This window comes from Balaenoptera musculus, chromosome 1, assembly GCF_009873245.2.
Source record: "Balaenoptera musculus isolate JJ_BM4_2016_0621 chromosome 1, mBalMus1.pri.v3, whole genome shotgun sequence".
NCBI classification, from domain to species: Eukaryota; Metazoa; Chordata; class Mammalia; order Artiodactyla; family Balaenopteridae; genus Balaenoptera; species Balaenoptera musculus.
Genome location: NC_045785.1, coordinates 112,638,641 through 112,656,309, shown reverse-complemented (window position 1 = coordinate 112,656,309; position 17,669 = coordinate 112,638,641). Strand labels below are relative to the sequence as shown.

Here is a 17,669-nt window from a genome sequence, read left to right as displayed (position 1 = left end):
AACTCTCTGCCTAAGAGCCCCCATTCATTCACTCATTTATTTATTTGTCAATCACTTACGGAGCACTTATACTCTGTGCCTGGCCCTGGGCTGGTACCACTTGATATTCTTTCCAGCAACCTGGTGGGTGTTGAGTTCAGAGTTGGGGGGAGAAACATGGGAAGGAGTGACCACTGCCTGCTGAGGCCAGGCCTGCAGGGCCAGGGGGCTGCCCTGGCTGGGAAAATGCTGGCTTTGGAGCCACACAGACCTGGCTCCACCACTTCTAGCTCCTGACTCTGAGGCACGTGTCTCAATCTCCTTTGGAAAAAAAAAATCCACGTTTATCACTAAGATTGTTAAATAACAGTCCCAAAGGGGAAAGGTGGGGGGGGAGGGATAAATTTGGAGTTTGGGATTAACTACTATGTATAAAATAGATAACCAACAAGGACCTACTGTATAGCACAGGGAACTCCATTGGTCTGCTGGAGGGGGCACACAGTTTGGTGGGAGGTTGGTTGCTCCCCTGGCATCCCCTTGAGCGAGCAGCCTCTCACCTCCAGGGACATCTTCTGCCTGATGCATTTCTTAAAGCTAGAGAACCGGACAAAGTGAGAGCTGGCCAGACCTTATATTTTCTCTGGCTTCATCCTCACTGGGTACTTAAAGAATTTGGGGGAGGGGGTTCATGAGAGGAGTGGGACCCTATGTGTCAGAGTCTTCAGTTGTTTGTTTGGAAGTTGTTTTGCCCCTTCTCTTTGGTGTGGGATCCCAGGGTTGGGGGCAATGTACAGCAATCTATTTGGTGAATGTCTGGGCAAATCTCTTAGTTATAATGAGCTTCGGTTGTCTCATTTTTAAGTAGGGGTAGTATTGTTTATGTCATATGATTGAGAAAAGATCTGGCACATAGTAAAGGCTCAATAAATATTAACTATTAGCTATCTGGGGGGAGATAAGTGAGTAAATTGACAGTTACAATGTAGTGTAAGATGCTATGTAGGGGTGAGCATAGGGTATATCAATCAGGAGCATAGAAAACAGGTGTCTAAGTCAGATGGGGTGGGAGGTCAGGGAAGGCTCACTGGAGGAGGCAAGACAAGCTAAGTGTTAAAGTACAAGTCAGAGTTTGTTTCACGGCAAAAAGATGGGAAGGGTGTTTCAGGCAGAGGGAATAACATCTATGAGGATGCATAGAGCTATTTCCAGTTTATATCAGAGCATCCTGCAAGTGGTAATTTATATCAATTTTCCCTCTCCAATTCTGGGATGAAGGCTCTCATGCCCCATGTTTTGTTTGTTTGTTTTTTCTTTTGGCCATGCCGAGCAGTATGTGGGATCTTAGTTCCTAGACCAGGGCTCGAACCTGCGCCCCCTGCACTGGAAGGGCAGAGTCTTAACCACTGCACTGCCAGGGAAGTCCCTCTCATGCTCCCTTTTTTTTAAAAAAAATAAATTTATTTATTTATTTTTGGCTGTGTTGGGTCTTCGTTGCTGCGCGCGGGCTTTCTCTAGTTGTGGTGAGCGGGGGCTACTCTTCGTTGCAGTGCGCAGGCTTCTCATCTTGGTGGCTTCTCTTGTGGCGGAGCACGCACTCTAGGCGCGCGGGCTTCAGTAGTTGCAGCACGTGGGCTCAGTAGTTGTGGCTCGCAGGCTCTAGAGCGCAGGCTCAGTAGTTGTGGCACACAGGCTTAGTTGCTCCGCAACATGTGGGATCTTCCCAGACCAGGGCTCGAACCCGTGTCCCCTGCATTGGCAGGCAGATTCTTAACCACTGCGCCACCAGGGAGGTCCCTCATGCTCCCTTTATAAGCTCTCTTGAAATTGCCTGTCTCCCATGAGAATAAACGCTGAGAGCAGACTCTGTTTGGTTTACTGTTGCATCTCTGGCAGTACCTGGCACGTTTTAGACATTTAAATACATGTTGAATGAATGAATGAATGGACTTCTCTCCATCAGCTTCTCATAGACTCAGACTCCCCCTCTTTTCTTTCCCTGTTGTACTACTTCCTTACAACCCCACCCCATTCTGTCCTTCATCTGCCAGGCTCCATTGGCCCTGAAGCAGTGATTGTCAGACACATGAGGACTGATTCACAAGTCACATTTACATTGACCACGCCAGCAGAGGGAAATGCTTGGGTCAGCTGGACAACGACCATGGGAAGATAAACTGGAACCAGAGCATGGAGCTGAAGCAAGGGTAATTGGTGGTGTTGCTGAGCCAGTATGGCATCTGGTTCCACTGTGGGACAGGCTTGCCCTGGAGGGGCAGACCTTGGTACCTCCTGCTCAGGGTTCCCTCTGCCTGGGCAGGGTTGGAGGGGCACTGACAAGCCCAGCTCCTCCCTCTTCTAGGCTCTGCAGAGCTGTATGAGCTGCTCCCCCGCAGGCTCATCCTGTCTCTGGGTGTGTTAATACAGTGAGCAGGCTTCCTTCAAACAGGGCTTCCTTCTAAGCTGTCTTCTGGGTCAGTGAGGCAAACCTCTCTTTAAATGGTCCACCCCTTTAGTGAGGGGTGACTCGCAGAGGTGACTGTATTCCTGAGTTCTGGGGGTACTTCTCTGTTTTCGGGGGCCCAGCACTGGCTTCCTCAAGTGTCATCTTCCGGAACCCTCATCAGGCAGCAGTGTCCGGCATCTCTGGCTTCCAATCTCAGTCCCCAAGAAATCTGACCGCTCCCTTCCTGGGTGGTCTCCGCTCCTGTCAGGCACTCCTGCTCCTTCCCCCTTTCCTGCCTCACCCTCTGCAGCAGCCTGGCCTTTAGACCAGCCTGTTCTACCCTAAAAATAGTGCCTCACATTTGTGCAGTCCTGTACAGATCAGGAAAGCTTTCCACACATATTCATGTATTTGATGTTCCCTTTGGCTGTGGAAGGAAGGAGGAGCAGATGTTATATAAAGAGTTTCATGGGCCCTGGGAGGGAAGCACTTCTCTGGGGAGTACTTGAGCAAGTGACCTTGGAGGGTAGGGTGGATTGGTGGGTGAATTTGCAGGTTGAATGGTTTCTGGTGATGACAAGGCCCAGGGTGTGTCCATGGGAGCTGGTGTCTGAGGAGGAAAGGAAGAAAAAGCCTTTGGACATCTGAGGTCAAGGCTTTGAGCTGTCAGGGTGTTGGATGGGCTGACCACTCGGATAGTGAAATCACTGAGAATGACGATGGGAACCGGGTGGAAACGAAGACAAGGCGCCAGTGGCTGAGTCTCAGTACATGAGAACGACCACCAGGATTGGTGGTTGTCAACACTGAAGAGGGGAAAAGCGTAGCTCAGCCGGGTGGTATGAGTCTTAGAGAAGCCAGAGTTTTCCAAGAAGCAGAGGAGGAATGGTCTGGAAGCTGAAATGGGGCGGGAGGGAGACGACAGACACCAAGTTTATGTATGCTGAGGTCTGAGGGCTGGGGGAAAATAAAAGGCCTCCCTTGGGAGGGTAATAGGGGACAGTGAGGTTCAGTTGAGGCAGGGAGCAGGAGAGAGCTACTGAGAAGAGGCTGGGGTATGGGGGATGTTTTCTGATCACTGGGAATTCCAGGGGGCTTTATTCTAGGAGGGGTGTGGGGAAGGGGTGGGGTGTAGTTTGGTCAAGTGAGGGAAGAGACTGGGAGTTCTGACTTCTTAGTGATGACTCAGGAAAGCAGGAGTGTGAGTGCAGTTAACCCTTTTTAGTCTCTGCTGGCAGAGGTGGGATTGGTGCTTTCAGTGGAGTCCCATATAAACGCTTGTTGAAGGTGAGCTGGGAAATCTGATCCTGTGTTGGAGTATAAACTTTGAAATCACACAATGCTCAGAATAAATAACTCCATATTTGGATGACACTTGAGAATATACAAAGCATTTTTATTGTACTTTATCATTTTTTCCCTCATTTCCTTCTTATTGTAACCCTGTGAGGTGGCTACATTCCTGCGAAGTGTCAGAGCCGGGATTACAACTCCATGCTGCCTTCTAAGTGCATGGATATGTACAGTGCTTTCAGAGTTGCTTACAAGAAAAAAGACCTTCCCGAAGTCCATTCTTTGTGCACCTGACCATTGACCATTCTACTTTCCTTAGCTTCTCCTGTGCCATCTTTTCAATATTCAGAGAATTAATGGTTTTTCCCAAAGAAAACCTCACTTATCTTGATATGATAGCTTGTAAAATGGAGGCAGTAATGGGTTGCAGGCTCTGTTTTGACAAGCTCAGAGAGATACAGGGCAGCGAGTCATAGCTAAAGATGACTCCACTTACTTAACTGGGACTAGCTGTCAGCTGCTGTGGGCAGAAGTGGGAATTCAGGGAAGGGGCAGATCACCACCACTTATTTTTGCCCCTTGAACTCCTGGCTGAGAGCTAGACTCCAGATAAAACTAGGTAATCTCAAAAAACAAACAACCAACCAAAAACCAAAAACCAAAAAATAAAAAAACCAACTAGGTAATCTCGTCCAGGGGTGGCTTCAAAGCCCCTTTTAAACTTATTCTACTGATGTCATTCCACGCTCTCTCGCTTCAGAAAACCTTTGGAGAGGAGGCTGCGGCTAGAAAAGCGATGTGAATCTTCTCGCTGGGCTTAAAGGGTCGAACTGTAGTGGCCTCTCCAATTATAAAACCCGTTTAACAATAAAATAACGCGTTTTTTATTGAACCTCAACAATAAAATAAAGCGTCTAAGCTCCTCCCCAGCATGACGTCACCAGACACACCCCTCGGGTCCTCGCCTCATTTCATATCCAGAAAGACCTATTTTCACTGTGGGGAATATACGGATTTGCTTTATCACATGTATTTAAAATGCACAGATAAACAGGAAGTTTTGAAAACTTTCTCAACATGAACACGTTTATTCTTTTTTTTTCATGTTTGTAGGGTTGTGTGGAAGGCAATGTGAGGTTCACTTAGGAAATTTTAAGACGTCACCCCCCCCCTCGGAGGAAAATAGTTGCGTCCTATTCCCGCCCCCCCCACGTGTCACGCGTGTCGGCTAAGAAGGCGGGGCCGTGACGGCAGAGTCTGGGCGGGTTGGACGGTTCCAAATGAGTCTGGTAGGGGAGCTTCTTTAGGCTAGAAGGCTGCCCTAGGAATTTACCTTCTTTCTCTCCATAATCCATTTGTGCAGGCTTTAATTTAAAGTCACGGAAGCACGTGTGCAGGCTGACAGTCCTCTCCACGGCCATGAAGAAGACGGGGGCGGAACCCCTCCTTGTTGCTACTCCACCGAGTGGCCGCGTCCATTCTGGGCCCGGTGGCCTGATTTAAGGGATAGGGAAAAGTGTCAGTTTTCGGGATCTCAAAGGGTGGCGGCCCCATGGCCCCGCTGGGAGGCGCCCCGCGGCTGGTGCTGCTGTTCAGCGGGAAGAGGAAATCCGGGAAGGACTTCGTGACCGAGGCGCTGCAGAGCAGGTGTCCGTGGGGCGGGGAAGGAGGAGGACCGGGGAGACCGCGAATCACGTGACACGAGGGGTATGTTGGGGTGTGATGGAGTGAGATTTGGAGTTGAGGCCCTCGGGTTGCAGGGCAGAAGGAGCACTGGGCGGCGAGAAGTGAAGGACTGTCACCGTCACGTAAAACAGCAGTCTGCACACGCCCACCTCAAAGAACCAGGCGGCCACCTCTCCGAAGGCTGTAAGCTGTAGGTCTCTCCAAGAAGCATTAGTAACAGTTACTACCAAGACACTTTTTATACATCATTCTTAATCCTCCAGACAGTGTTGCGAGGTGATGGTTACAGAAAAGGAAACAGTCACGGATAAAGGATTTGCCTCAGACCACACCTCAGTTGTGTCAGACTTCAAAGACGAATCCTTGCCCAGCGCACCAGCTAATCGCTGCGGTTTACTGAGTCTTTATTGTGTCACATAGTGTTGTCAGGTACTGCGTGGTATTATTAATCAGTGTCTCCATTTCACAGATGAAGAAACTGAGACTCTGAAAAGTTAAAAACAAACAAACAAAAACCCAAACCCAAAATTGCCAGAAACACAAAGTAATCAGTAGATCCAGAACTCAAATTCAGCTTTAGCCTAACTCCAAGGAATGGGTTCTTTTTGCTTTACCTCACTGCTTCTCTTAATAATACCTTTTGCTCAGGTTTTCTCCCAAAGCAAGGTGTTCTGTGTGGGAGCATTTTTGTTGAGCTAGGAGAGCACAGAAGCCTGAGAACGTGGAGTGGGGCTCCTCTCCTCTTGAAGGCCAGTGTGGTGAGGGTAACAGGAGGCTGCTTTGGGGCACCATGGGGGTTCTAAGAGGTTGCAGAAAAGCCCAGGGCAGAATTTGCCGCCCTAATCTTTCACCACTAAGTATCCGCCACCTTTTCCTAAGTAACATTTCTTCTTACCACCCAACACATAAATCAATTCGTGATCAGAAGCACAGGCTCTGGAATTAGACTGCTGGGATTCAAATCCTGACTCAACCACTTATTCGAGTGTGATCTTGTACAAGTTTCTTTTCTTTTCTTAAAAATAAATTTATTTATTTATTTATTTTTGGCTGTGTTGGGTCTTCGTTGCTGTGCATGGGCTTTCTCTAGTTTTGGTGAGCGGGGGTTACTCTTCGTTGCGGTGCACGGGCTTCTCATTGTGGTGGCTTATCTTGTTGCGGAGCACAGGCTCTAGGTGCACGGGCTTCAGTAGTTGTGGCACACGGGCTTCAGTAGTTGTGGTGCACGGGGCTTAGTTGCTCCGCGGCATGTGGGATCTTCCCCGGACCAGGGCTTGAACCCGTGTCCCCTGCATTGGCAGGCGGATTCTTAACCACTGCGCCACCAGGGAAGCCTGTACAAGTTTCTCATGAGAAAGTTTTGTCATCTGTGAGATGGAGATAATAGTAGGGTGAATGTAAGGATTAAATGAGCTAACGCACATGAAGGGCTTGGAACAATTCTTGGCATTTAGTAAAGGCATAGGAACTAAATGTTGGCTTTTATATTTATTTTACCGATATTGGCTTTGTTACTTGCAACGGTGCTTTGGATGAGTCAGTTTTCCTCACTCAACCTCAGTTTCCTCATCTGAAACATGGAAATAAGAACATCTATCTCACCATGTCAGTGTTTAAGTGAATCTGTAAGCATCTCAAGGTCAGGGCAGAAATCATGTATCTTATTCACATTCGTATCACCTGGATCCAAATATAGAACCCAACAAATGGTTGGTTGAGTAAATTGAACAACTGAATGAATGAATTATTTATGTGTGGTGACCAAGTCAGTTGAGACTGAGATACCCCTAGCTGTGAGAGAACTAGTTCAGGGGCCCAGCAGTAACTGAATCCAGCCAGAATATTGCCAGGATGTTCACACTGTAATTATGCTTTTATTTGTTTTCCCTGTTAGTTTCAGGGCTCTTTCACATTCGAGTTCCATAATAATCCTGTGGGAGACAGAAAAGAAACTGTTATCCCCATTTTACAGATGAGGAAATCAGGGAAGTTGAGACCTGGCAAAGTTATATAGATGCCAGTAGCAGAAATGGGGCTTCACTCTTCTGGGGCCTGGAAGCTTTAGGTTAACGGGGTTCGGATCTCCCTGTTTCACAGACTTGGAGCTGACGTGTGTGCTGTCCTCCGGCTCTCTGGTCCACTGAAGGAGCAGTATGCCCAGGTAGGTGGTGGTTCTGTGGCATCTGGTGGGTTGGAAGAAGCCAACTCCTGAGCTTTGGTTGCTGTGCTGTTGCTTGAGTCACTAGCAGCGTCTCTCTGACCCCTTTTGGCAGGGTGGCAGACGGCTCTCCGCTTTCTATAGGGGGACCTTTTGGGGGCATTTTCTGTTTTAAGTTTCTTTCCCATTGGCCTTACTCACTTCAGGCCACCTCCCTAGAGCGTGTTCAGGAAAGTGTGTCCAGAAAAGGCTGTAGATGCGAGTTGGCAGCTATGATGCCGTGTTATTGGTAAGGGTCTGTCCCCTTATTCAAAAAATATGATACACATCACCCCCCTCCCCCCATTAAAGCTGGCCTGCAACAACCCTTGGAATTCTCCCCTTAGAAATTTAATCACATGAAAAACGCAAGATGTAGAACAGTGTATAGAGAATGCTGCATTTGTATGAAAATGGGGGAAATTGTAAATATATTTGCTCATATACTTAGCCATTCAACAAATATTTACGGGGTGCATTCAGCACCGTTCTAGGCGCTTGGGATGTGTAAAAGCCTGGGCAGGATACATAAGAGACTGGACCATTGGCTGCTTCCAGGGAAGGGAGCTACATGGCTGGGGAACAGAGGAGGGAGAGAGATTTTTCACTGTAAATGATGTTTTATCTTTTGAATTTTGAACCATGTAGATTAAAAAAAAATAGGACTGCAAAAAATAAATAGGAACTCTCAGGATCTTAGACTTCAGAAAGGGAGACTGGAGGGTGGGATTAGCTCCCCATACAATGCAGAGTCTGCTCTTCACTTACATTTCTGTCCTTGACCTCTAGGTGCACCCTTCCAGGGACCTGTGCTCATGGCCCCTTGGTCAGTTGGCCTGAGACTGAACTTCTGGGTCCACACAAAATGAATTTGTCCCCTCCTTCCATATGACAGCCCCATCTCCATGGGAAGCATTCTCCTGTACCATCGGGTCTTCTCCCACCACCTAAACAGACCCATTCGTAGGATGGCAGCCTGGGGGATCCTGGGGATAACAGATTCAGTGGTTTTCAATTTTTTTTTTTTTTTTAGTGGGAACCTTTCCCAAATGAAATTGGATGCAGAAATTCCTTGTATCCAGTAGATAGACTGGGAGCGACTCTGAGTGGAGTGGAGGCACTCAGCCTTCCGCAGTGGGGCTTGGGCACCTCCAAACCCCAGGGCTCAGAGGAGCAGTTTGAAAACCACTGATCTACTTCCAAACTTCCCAAATTAGGCCCCACTCCAGACCAGTGAGCCAGGCTGGAGGGTGGGGTAGGGTGAGTGGGCAGGAGTTTGCATTTCTAAAACCCTAATAGGAGACGGATAGGCCAGCCTGCGCCTGCTGTTTTTAAGTCCAGCACCACTTCATCCATTACTCCCATTTGAAAACAAATTCAAAATGAAATGTTAATGCATTGATGTTTTAAGTTGCATTGGGGAATATAATTGACAAGCAGACCATAATGCTCCTGGTGGCTGATCTTCCCCTGTGGTAAAGAGTACATGGCAGGGCTTCCCTGGTGGCGCAGTGGTTAAGAATCTGCCTGCCAATGCAGGGGACGTGGGTTCGAGCCCTGGTCTGGGAAGATCCTACATTGCCGCGGAGCAACTAAGCCCGTGCGCCACAACCACTGCGCCTGCGCTCTAGAGCCCGCGAGCCACAACTACTGAAGCCCACGTGCCTAGAGCCCTTGCTCTGCAGCAAGAGAAGCCACCGCAATGAGAAGCCCGTGCACCGCAACGAAGAGAAGCCCCCGCTTGCCGCAACTAGAGAAAGCAGCCAAAAAAAAAAAAAAAAAGTACATGGCAATCTAGTTTATAGTTTATAAATGGGAGATGGCTGCTGGCTCCACTTTGGAATAGGGTGCAGGTAGGGTTAGGGTTAGGGTTGACTTGCTGGGTCACGGCCCCTTCAGTTTGTACATGAAGAAACTGAGTCTTTTGGGAGAGGGTCTTGCTGCAGTGAATGCCAGGGGAGCTGAAACCTGAACTGAGTGATGTTTTTCAGACCCCCTCCCATCCTGGGGCCCTCTGGATGGACCCTCCTGCTTGTCAGTGTCCCTGGAGAAGGGAAGGCTGGGTCTGGAAGGGGTTCCCTAGGGTAGTCAGAATAGCCCCTCCTGCTCCAGGGGTCCAGGAGTGCCCAGAGCCAAATGTAGTGATGCTGATGCAGCAAAGGTGGCAGGAATTTGGGGATGAGGAAGGGGGTGAGGGGAAGGGGAGAGAGACAGGGAAGCCAAGTCTCCTGGGCTTTGGGATGGGGACAAAAGATGCCAGAGGGGTTGTGGAAGGACACAGAATGTGATGTTTTCAGATTTCCCACTTTAGTTGAAGACTAAGCCTGTGCCCAAGGGAGGTAAACTAATTTCAGGTTTAGTTTAAGCCAGAAATAACTGGGAAGGTAAAACTGTTGCAAAAGAGAAAACCACATCACACATTTAAAGACAAACTGAAACAATCTCTGGATTATCCCAAGGCGTTTCTTCCATCTGCCAGTGTTTGGGAGTTCTTAGTTTCTAGGGCCCTTTCCCCTGCAGGCCTCTGACCTGGCAGCAACCTCACGAGTCCTTGCGGCAGCCCTCAGGGAGGGCAGGTGAAGGGAGGGGTGGCCCTCCCTCTGTTTTAGGGAAGACCTAAGCGAGGTTGAGAGGGTGGTGGCATAAACAGAATGTGCTTTCGGCAGGAGCACGGCTTAGATTTCCAGAGACTCCTGGATGCCAGCACCTACAAGGAGCCCTTTCGGAGGGACATGATCCGCTGGGGAGAGGAGAAGCGCCAGGCCGACCCAGGCTTCTTCTGCAGGAAGATCGTGGAGGGCGTCTCCCAGCCCGTCTGGGTAAGTGGGCTCTATGGCAGCATTAGGAAAATCTGTTTCCCCAGCCCTCTGCCTCTCCCCAGACATATCTCACATGTGTCCATTTCTCTCTCCCCACGGCCACCCCCCTGGTCCAAGCCCCCACTGTCTCTCACCCAGACAGTCGTAGTAGCCCTCACACTGGTCCCTGCTTCGGCTCTTGTTCCTTGTGATCCATTCATCACACAGCAGCCAGAGTGACCTTTTAAAAACATCAACCAAGTCATGTTTAGAACCCTTTGTCCCACTGTTTTGATGGACAAAATGAAAATCTGTAATGTGAACTTCTGGGCCTTGAATGATTGGCTCCTGCTGCCCTTTTAGCCTCCTTACTCCTTAAGCCGCAGCAACATTGGCCTTCTCTCTGTTCCTCAAATAAATCAAACCCCTTCTGGAATCAAGGCCTCTGCCCGTGTCCTTCTACCTGCCTGGACTGCCCTTTCTTTCCTTCTTCACCTGGTTAGCTCCAGCTCAGCTTCCATGGCACCGCCACAGGGAAGACTTCCCTGATGCCCAGGTCTTAACTGGCATTCCTGGTCAGGTGCTCCCATAGCACCTTACCCTTTTCCTTCCTCATTCATTCTGGCAGCCAGTAGTATCTTCCTGTAGCAGGACTGGTTCCAGGTGATTTGGGGATACATCATGTGAAAATCTGATGAAGTCCCTGCTCTCAGGGTACTTACATTATAGCTGGGGGCAGAGGGAGTTAGGCCCTAAAAAAATATAGAATATGTCAGGTGGAGATAAATACTAAGGGACAAAATAAAGCAGGCCAGGACTCTGAGGAGGGCTGGGTTGCTGCTTTATTAAGGGTATCAGGGAAGGTCTCACTGATGTGATGACATTTGAGCGGGACCTGAAGGAAGTAAGGGAGTGACCCAAATGGGTTTTTGTGGGTGAAGGGTGAGTGGCAGGAGGTGAGGTCAGATCATGCAGATTCTCTGGAAGAGCCTCGGGTTTCTCTGAGTGAGATGGGGACTCACTGGAGGGTTTGGAGCAGAGGAGAGGCATGGTCTGCTCTTAGGTTTAGAAAGCTCTCCCTGGCTGCTGGGGGAGGGCAAGAATGGAAGCAGAGAGGCCAGGCAGAGGATCTTTCCATAAGACAGCAAAATGGCCGTGGCTTGGCTCGGGGTGGTGGTGGAGTGGAGAGAAGGGGCGGATTCTGCACAGATTTTGAGGATAGAACCAATAGGATTTCCTGATATGATGGCTCTGGGGTGGAAGGACAGGAGACAAATCCAAGGGTTTTGTTCTGAGTAGCTAGACAGATGGAGTTGTGATATTCTGAGACAGGGACGGTGTGGAGGAACAGGTCTGGGGAGAAAATCAGGAGTTCAGTTGCAGAGTGGTAAGGTCGAGATGCTTGTTGATATGCGCTGTGATTACATGGTAATTAGTGAAGCTGCACCTTAGAGTCTGTCTCTCCCACCAGACAGTGAGCTTCCTGAGGGCAAGCACCAGGTCTGTTGTGCTCACCACTCTATCCCCAGTGCCTAGCACAGTGCCCGGCACACAGTAGGTGTTTGACATAGTACTTGTTTAAGAGCTGGGTGAATGAACATGTCCGCAGCATGGACAAAAACAGCTGACCTCTTTATTCACTTATTCATTCGTTCATTGACCATGTGCTCCTGAGTGCTCCTTATGTGTCAGACGGTGCTAAGGGCCAGGGATAGAGCAGTGAATGGAGACATAGTCCTTCCCCTCATGGAGCTGACTCTGCAGAGTGCAGATCAGGCAATAAACACACAAACAGATAAATAGTGATGGTTTCATGAATACTTAGTGCTCAGAGAAAAATAAAAAGCATATCAGAATTGAAAGGGACAGGAAGGGAGCCAGGATGGTAGGGACAGCCTCTCCGAGGAGGTGATATCTGAGCAGAAACCTCCATGAAGCAAGGGAGCCTCCCTCATGATTATCTCGGCAGAGGGAGTAGGATGTGCAAAGGCCCTGAGGAGGAGACCTGGTTGGTATGTTTAAGAAACAGCAAGGTTGTCAGTTGGCTGCAACAGAATGAATGAAGGGAAAATGATGGGAAATAGGTGCCAGATCTTATAGGTCCTTGTAAGTTGGGGTGAGAGCTTTGGATTGTATTAGAATTATGGGAAACCTTTGAGAGATTTAGGGCAAGGGACTGACAAGAATCACATTTACGTTTTAAAAGGTGCTGGGGGCAGGCACCGATTAGGGTATCTTTGTTTCTGGCCCCAGTTTGCTCATCTGTAAAATGAGTGCATTAGACTGGCTGATCTGACTTCAAAGCTTGAGGCCTCTTCTTCAGCTCAGCGATGACTGACATGACCGTAGAATACAATGTGGGCAGATCGGGCTGCGGGCTGCAGCAGTCAGGAAGGGCTGCCTGGAGGGAGGAGGGGATGTCCGTCCCAGCTGGCTGGGTAATAGTAGGGAATGGGGCTACACTTTTCTGGGTTTTGTAGTCCATGCTCCTGCTTATTTGGACTGGGGCTGGGTCTTCCCCTCTTTCTCCCTTACCCCCAGTACCTTGTCCTGCTGTTCCCTGCACCATGTCCTGTTGGTCACTTGTTTGTGTCCTTGCCCTGCAGCTGGTGAGTGACACACGGAGGGTGTCTGACATCCAGTGGTTTCGGGAGGCCTATGGGGCTGTGACGCAGACGGTCCGCGTGGTGGCCACAGAGCAGAGCCGACAGCAGCGGGGCTGGGTGTTCACACCAGGTGAGCTGCTCACAACCTCTGCCCCAAGGCTCGGCACGCATGCCAGCCGCCCCACCTGTAGACCAGGCCACCCACTCCTGGGCTCTCCGTCTGGTCTTCCGCTGTCTCCCTGGCAGGCTGTGGGGAGTGAGCAGGGGATTATAAAAAGGAGTCTGAGGCCTGGGGCTCAGGAGCACCTCCAGATTAAAAAGTGGATTTGGGTAGAGGATGGTATCCGTGGGGATGAAGGTTGCCCCGTGACCTTGGCCTGGTATCCTTACCTGGGCTGCCTTCTCCAGGCTAGTGGGCTTCTGGAGGTCTGGCTGGGACCCATTCCCCTGGTCCTTCACCTTTGCTTTCCAGCCTGGTGGGGGGACTGACAGTGGGTCAGAGGTTGGACCTGACAAACTTCACTCCTGTTTGATTAACAGAGTAGGGGGAGGGGGGAAAGGAAGCTCTACTAGGCAGCCTTAGTGGTGCCAGCCCAGGACCTACTCTGTGGCAATTCAGAGGCATAGCTCATATGTCTTCCCTGCCCTAGGTCATTGTGACTCAGGGAAGTTCAGATCAGTGGGTGTGACCCTTCCTAATGGCTGCTCACCTCCTGGGCACTCACTCTTAGCCAGGCCCAGGCTAAGCCCTTTAAACATTATCTCACTTTATAGTAGCAGCAAACCCACCAGGTAGATGCTCTTATTACCATTCTCATTGTCAGCTGAGAATGGCACACACTGCCTTCCAAGAGAACTGAATCAGAGATATAGGGATAGAAATGGACACGACCAGCTTCACATAAAATGAAAACGAAATGGCCATTTGGGCTGTCTGTGGTTTGAGATGGCAGTGACAAGTGAAGACTTAAGTCGGCGGGACCCTCTGGGGGGCTCAGGTGGCTGTGGACTGCTGAACCTGCTATCCTGGTGTTTCGTGGGGTGGGGAAGTGCCCTCTGGGGTAAGTGGAGCTTGGTTCTGGAGGGACCGAGGGGAGTGCAAGAGAGGGTGGCTCCGTGTGGGGTCAGCAGGCCACAATGCCCGACGCCTGGTGTTTGTCAGGAGGGATGGGGCCTGACCTCGCCATACCTCCTCTGCAGGGGTGGATGATGCTGAGTCAGAATGTGGCCTGGACAACGTCGGGGCCTTCGACTGGGTCATTGAGAACCACGGAGATGAGCAGCGCCTGGAGGAGCAGCTGGAGCACCTGATAGAATTTGTCCGCTCCAGACTTTAGCTGGCAGGTTCTAGGAGCGAGCGGGGGCTGCCAGGGTGAGGGTGGGCTCCCTGTGCCGGACACGTGGTCGCTGATGCTGGCCGAGGTTGGGGCAGCAGACAGAGGGCCTGGGTCAAGGTTTCTGGGGGCTGGTAGATGTCAGACAAGTTAAGAAACCGCCAGGGACCTCATTTCTTCGTGGAAAGGACAGCCCTACCTCTTTATAAGGAGACTTAAAGGGCAGAGGGGGGTGAGCTGGCTGTGCTTGAAGCAGAAGCATCACCATCTCCATGGGTGCCAGACCTGTCAGCCTGTGGTGGCCTTGCTTCCCCGACTGGATGCTCTCAGCCCCTTGTTCTCGGCAAGAGCCTGGGGCTCCCCAGTGTGGATACTAATAAACCTTCTTGGAGCACCTGCTCAGAGCTGGACATCTCTCATTTCCCAGATGACAACCCAGCCTGTGTGGCTCCGTAGGGCCCGGGTTGTCCTGGTGGCTGTGGGTTTCTGCTCTGCCTCCCAGCTGGGTGGGAACATATCCTGCAGAGGCTGACCTTGATCCGGGCCAAGTGGGTAAAAGGCTTGTGTGTGTCTGAGGCAGGATTGGAGTCTGAGGGTCTTGTCTTCTGGGATGGCCCCAAGAGAGGCTCAGTGTTCCACAGAAAGTGCCACCAGCAAGTACCCAGAGGGACTGGGGTATCATAGAGGGGCAGAGGCACCAGAGCTTGATGGCACCTGGTAACCATTGTTTGGCCCTGGGCAAGTCACCATAAACCTCAGCTTTCCCATAGAAGGCCTTGGACTTGACCCCTTTTATTTATATAGCCTTATACAATTTCTAAATTTCTTCCAGATTCTTCACAGCCACCCTGTGAAATATTCGAGGAGGGCATTTTCATCTGCATTTAGCAGATGCCAAGGACTCAGAGAAGTGAACAACTTGCCCAGGGTGGAGGGTTAGTATGTGCTTGTGCTCCGGCCAGGACACAGGTTGCCTGACTCCTGACCAGGCCCCTCGGCCACGTGCCTTTGGGGTACGGTGCAAAGCCCTGTGGCTCCTGGCCATCCTCAGGCCTAGCCTGAGCCCGCCAACTCTCTGGCCCTGGCTTTGTTCTCCTCCTACAAATCCTGTGGGTTCTCACTGATAAGGGGACAACCAAAGAAATTCCATCAGTTTCACCGTGACCCAAACTGAACTCTACATATTCCTGCCCACATCTCCTCCCTAGATCACCTCCTTCCTGGTGCTAGTTCCCTGGCTTTTCAGTTAACCAGGCCTGAAAGCTTGACAGTCATCGTGGACTCCTCCATGTCCCCTGACCCCCGGCTAATCAGCCCCCAGGTTCTGTTAACCTGCCCTCCCTGTGTCTGTTACTGTAGGGAAGTCTGTGTGCCCAATGTGTAGTGAGGCCAAACAATACTAAAACGTCAGAGTTTGGAGCAGAGAAAGGTTTATTGCAGGGCCGTGCAAGGAGACAGGTGGCTCATGCCTTAAAAACCCTGAACTCCCCTCAAGCTTTCAGCAAAGCCCTTTTATAGGAAAGGTGAGGGAGGGCTGTGGTTAGTTGTTGCAAACTTCTTTGGTGTCAGATCCTTTGTTCTTGAGGTCAGGTCACGGTCAGGTCATGATGTTCCCGTAAACCTCCACCAAAACAAATGTTATTCTCTGTTCTAACCAGAAAGGGCAAGGTCCCAAAGGCTCAACTTTTACTCTCTGAAGTCCAGGTCCTGGCTAAGAGGAGGGGGTCCCTGCGGGGGTCAGTTACGCTGCCGGGAGCGTTGGTGCAGCACCCCATCTGGGTCCTCCCGCCAGTGCCCAGGTCTGGCTGAAGAGGCAGATCTCAGCTGGCAGCGCCCTCAGGGCCAGGTCCCCAGACCCTGCCCAGCCGTCATCACTGAGGGAGCCAGGCACCCAAGGACCCAACTGGACCTCAGGATCCTCAGGCCGCCCAAACAGCAGGGCCAGGTCACGCAGACTGCGAGCCATGTAGACTGCTGCTGCCATTAGGGTCGCAGAGGCGGGGATGGGGGAGAGGTTCACTGCCGCCTCAAGGCCTGGGCCCAGCCAGTGGGCGGCCATGGAGAGGGCGTGAGCTCTGCAGGACACAGCCTTCAGCCTGTCGCTGGGCGGCCAGCTCACCCGCAGGCCCCGAGGCCAGAAGGCCTGGAGGGCCCCGGGGAGAAGGCTGTGACTCTCTGCCACGAGGAACACCGCCAGGCTGACTGTTGGCGGGGCGGGGCTTCTAACCGCGGGGCGCAGGGTCCCGCGCTAACAGCCGCGAGCTAAGGGCTGCGTGCCCGCCCCGCCCCTATTACGTGTCTTCTCTCTGGGATTCTCACTGGAAGGTAAACTCCCTGATGGTTGGGCCGTGTCTGTCGTGTAGTTGTAGCCCTGTCTCCCAGAGTTGTGGGCCCACAGTGGGCACTCAGAAAATGGATGTGATTGGATGCACGGTGAGGCAGGACTGTAGGAGTCACGCTGGAATCAGGTGGTGATCATGCAGAACATGTTTCCTCACCTTCACCTGGAGGCTCTGACCCAGCCTCTGGGGCCTGGTACCTCTGCTCCCCGCTGGCATTGAGCCAGGACTGGCTTGGAGGCCACTGGGGTCCTTTCCAACGCAGAGACTCCGCCTCCTCGGGGCTCTTCTCAGAGTTGACAGCCGAGGCTCTTGGTGAGGTCATTTCCCCCTCCGTGTGGTACCAGACCGAGAGATCACGGATCTGTTTTTTTTTTTTTTCTTCCTAGCTTTATTGAGCTATAATTGACATATAATATTGTATAAGTTTAAGGTGTACAACATGATATTTTGATACATGTATATATTATGAAATGATTACCACAAAATAAGGTTAGTTAACACCTCCGTCACTTCACATAACTGCCATTTTTTTTGGTGGTGGTGAGAACATTTAGCAACCTCCAGGTATATAATACAGTATTGCTAAGTACAGTGACTATGTGGTACATTGGATCCCCAGAACTTATTCATCTCATAACTGGAAGTTTGTAACCTCTAGCCAACATCTCTGCATTTCTCCAGCTCCTAGCCCCTGGCAACCACCATTTTACTTTTGTTTCTATGAGTTCAGCTTTTTTAGATTCCATATATAAGTGAGATCATGCAGTATTTGTCTTTCTTTGTCTGAATTATTTCACTTAGCATAATGCCCTCAAGGTTCATCCATGTTGTTGCCAAAGTCAGGGTTTCCCTCTTTTTTTTTTCTGGTTGAATAATATTCCATTCTGTATATATATATCACAATTTCTTGATCCATTTGTCCACGGATGAACAATTAGGTTGTTTCCATATCTTGGCTATTGTGAATAATGCTACAATGAACATGGGG

At 50.5% G+C, this 17,669-nt stretch overlaps 1 protein-coding gene across 3 annotated transcripts; it reads left to right on the top strand.

Annotated features, from left to right (window-relative positions):
* The first annotated feature begins 5,038 nt into the window (after nucleotides 1-5,038).
* Nucleotides 5,039-14,743, top strand: PMVK (phosphomevalonate kinase). 3 transcript variants are annotated; one of them, XM_036836956.1, is made up of 5 exons: nucleotides 5,039-5,365; nucleotides 7,502-7,565; nucleotides 10,268-10,420; nucleotides 13,006-13,135; nucleotides 14,206-14,743. In XM_036836956.1, exons 1-5 carry the CDS (start codon nucleotides 5,271-5,273, stop codon nucleotides 14,340-14,342), a joined length of 579 nt encoding a protein of 192 aa, XP_036692851.1. In that variant the 5' UTR covers nucleotides 5,039-5,270; the 3' UTR covers nucleotides 14,343-14,743. The 3 variants fall into 3 exon arrangements, with proteins under 3 accessions (XP_036692851.1, XP_036692869.1, XP_036692860.1); XM_036836965.1 differs by having other exon boundaries at nucleotides 5,291-5,425; nucleotides 14,206-14,733; XM_036836974.1 differs by lacking the exon at nucleotides 7,502-7,565 and having other exon boundaries at nucleotides 5,260-5,365; nucleotides 14,206-14,733.
* The last annotated feature ends 2,926 nt before the right edge of the window (nucleotides 14,744-17,669 follow it).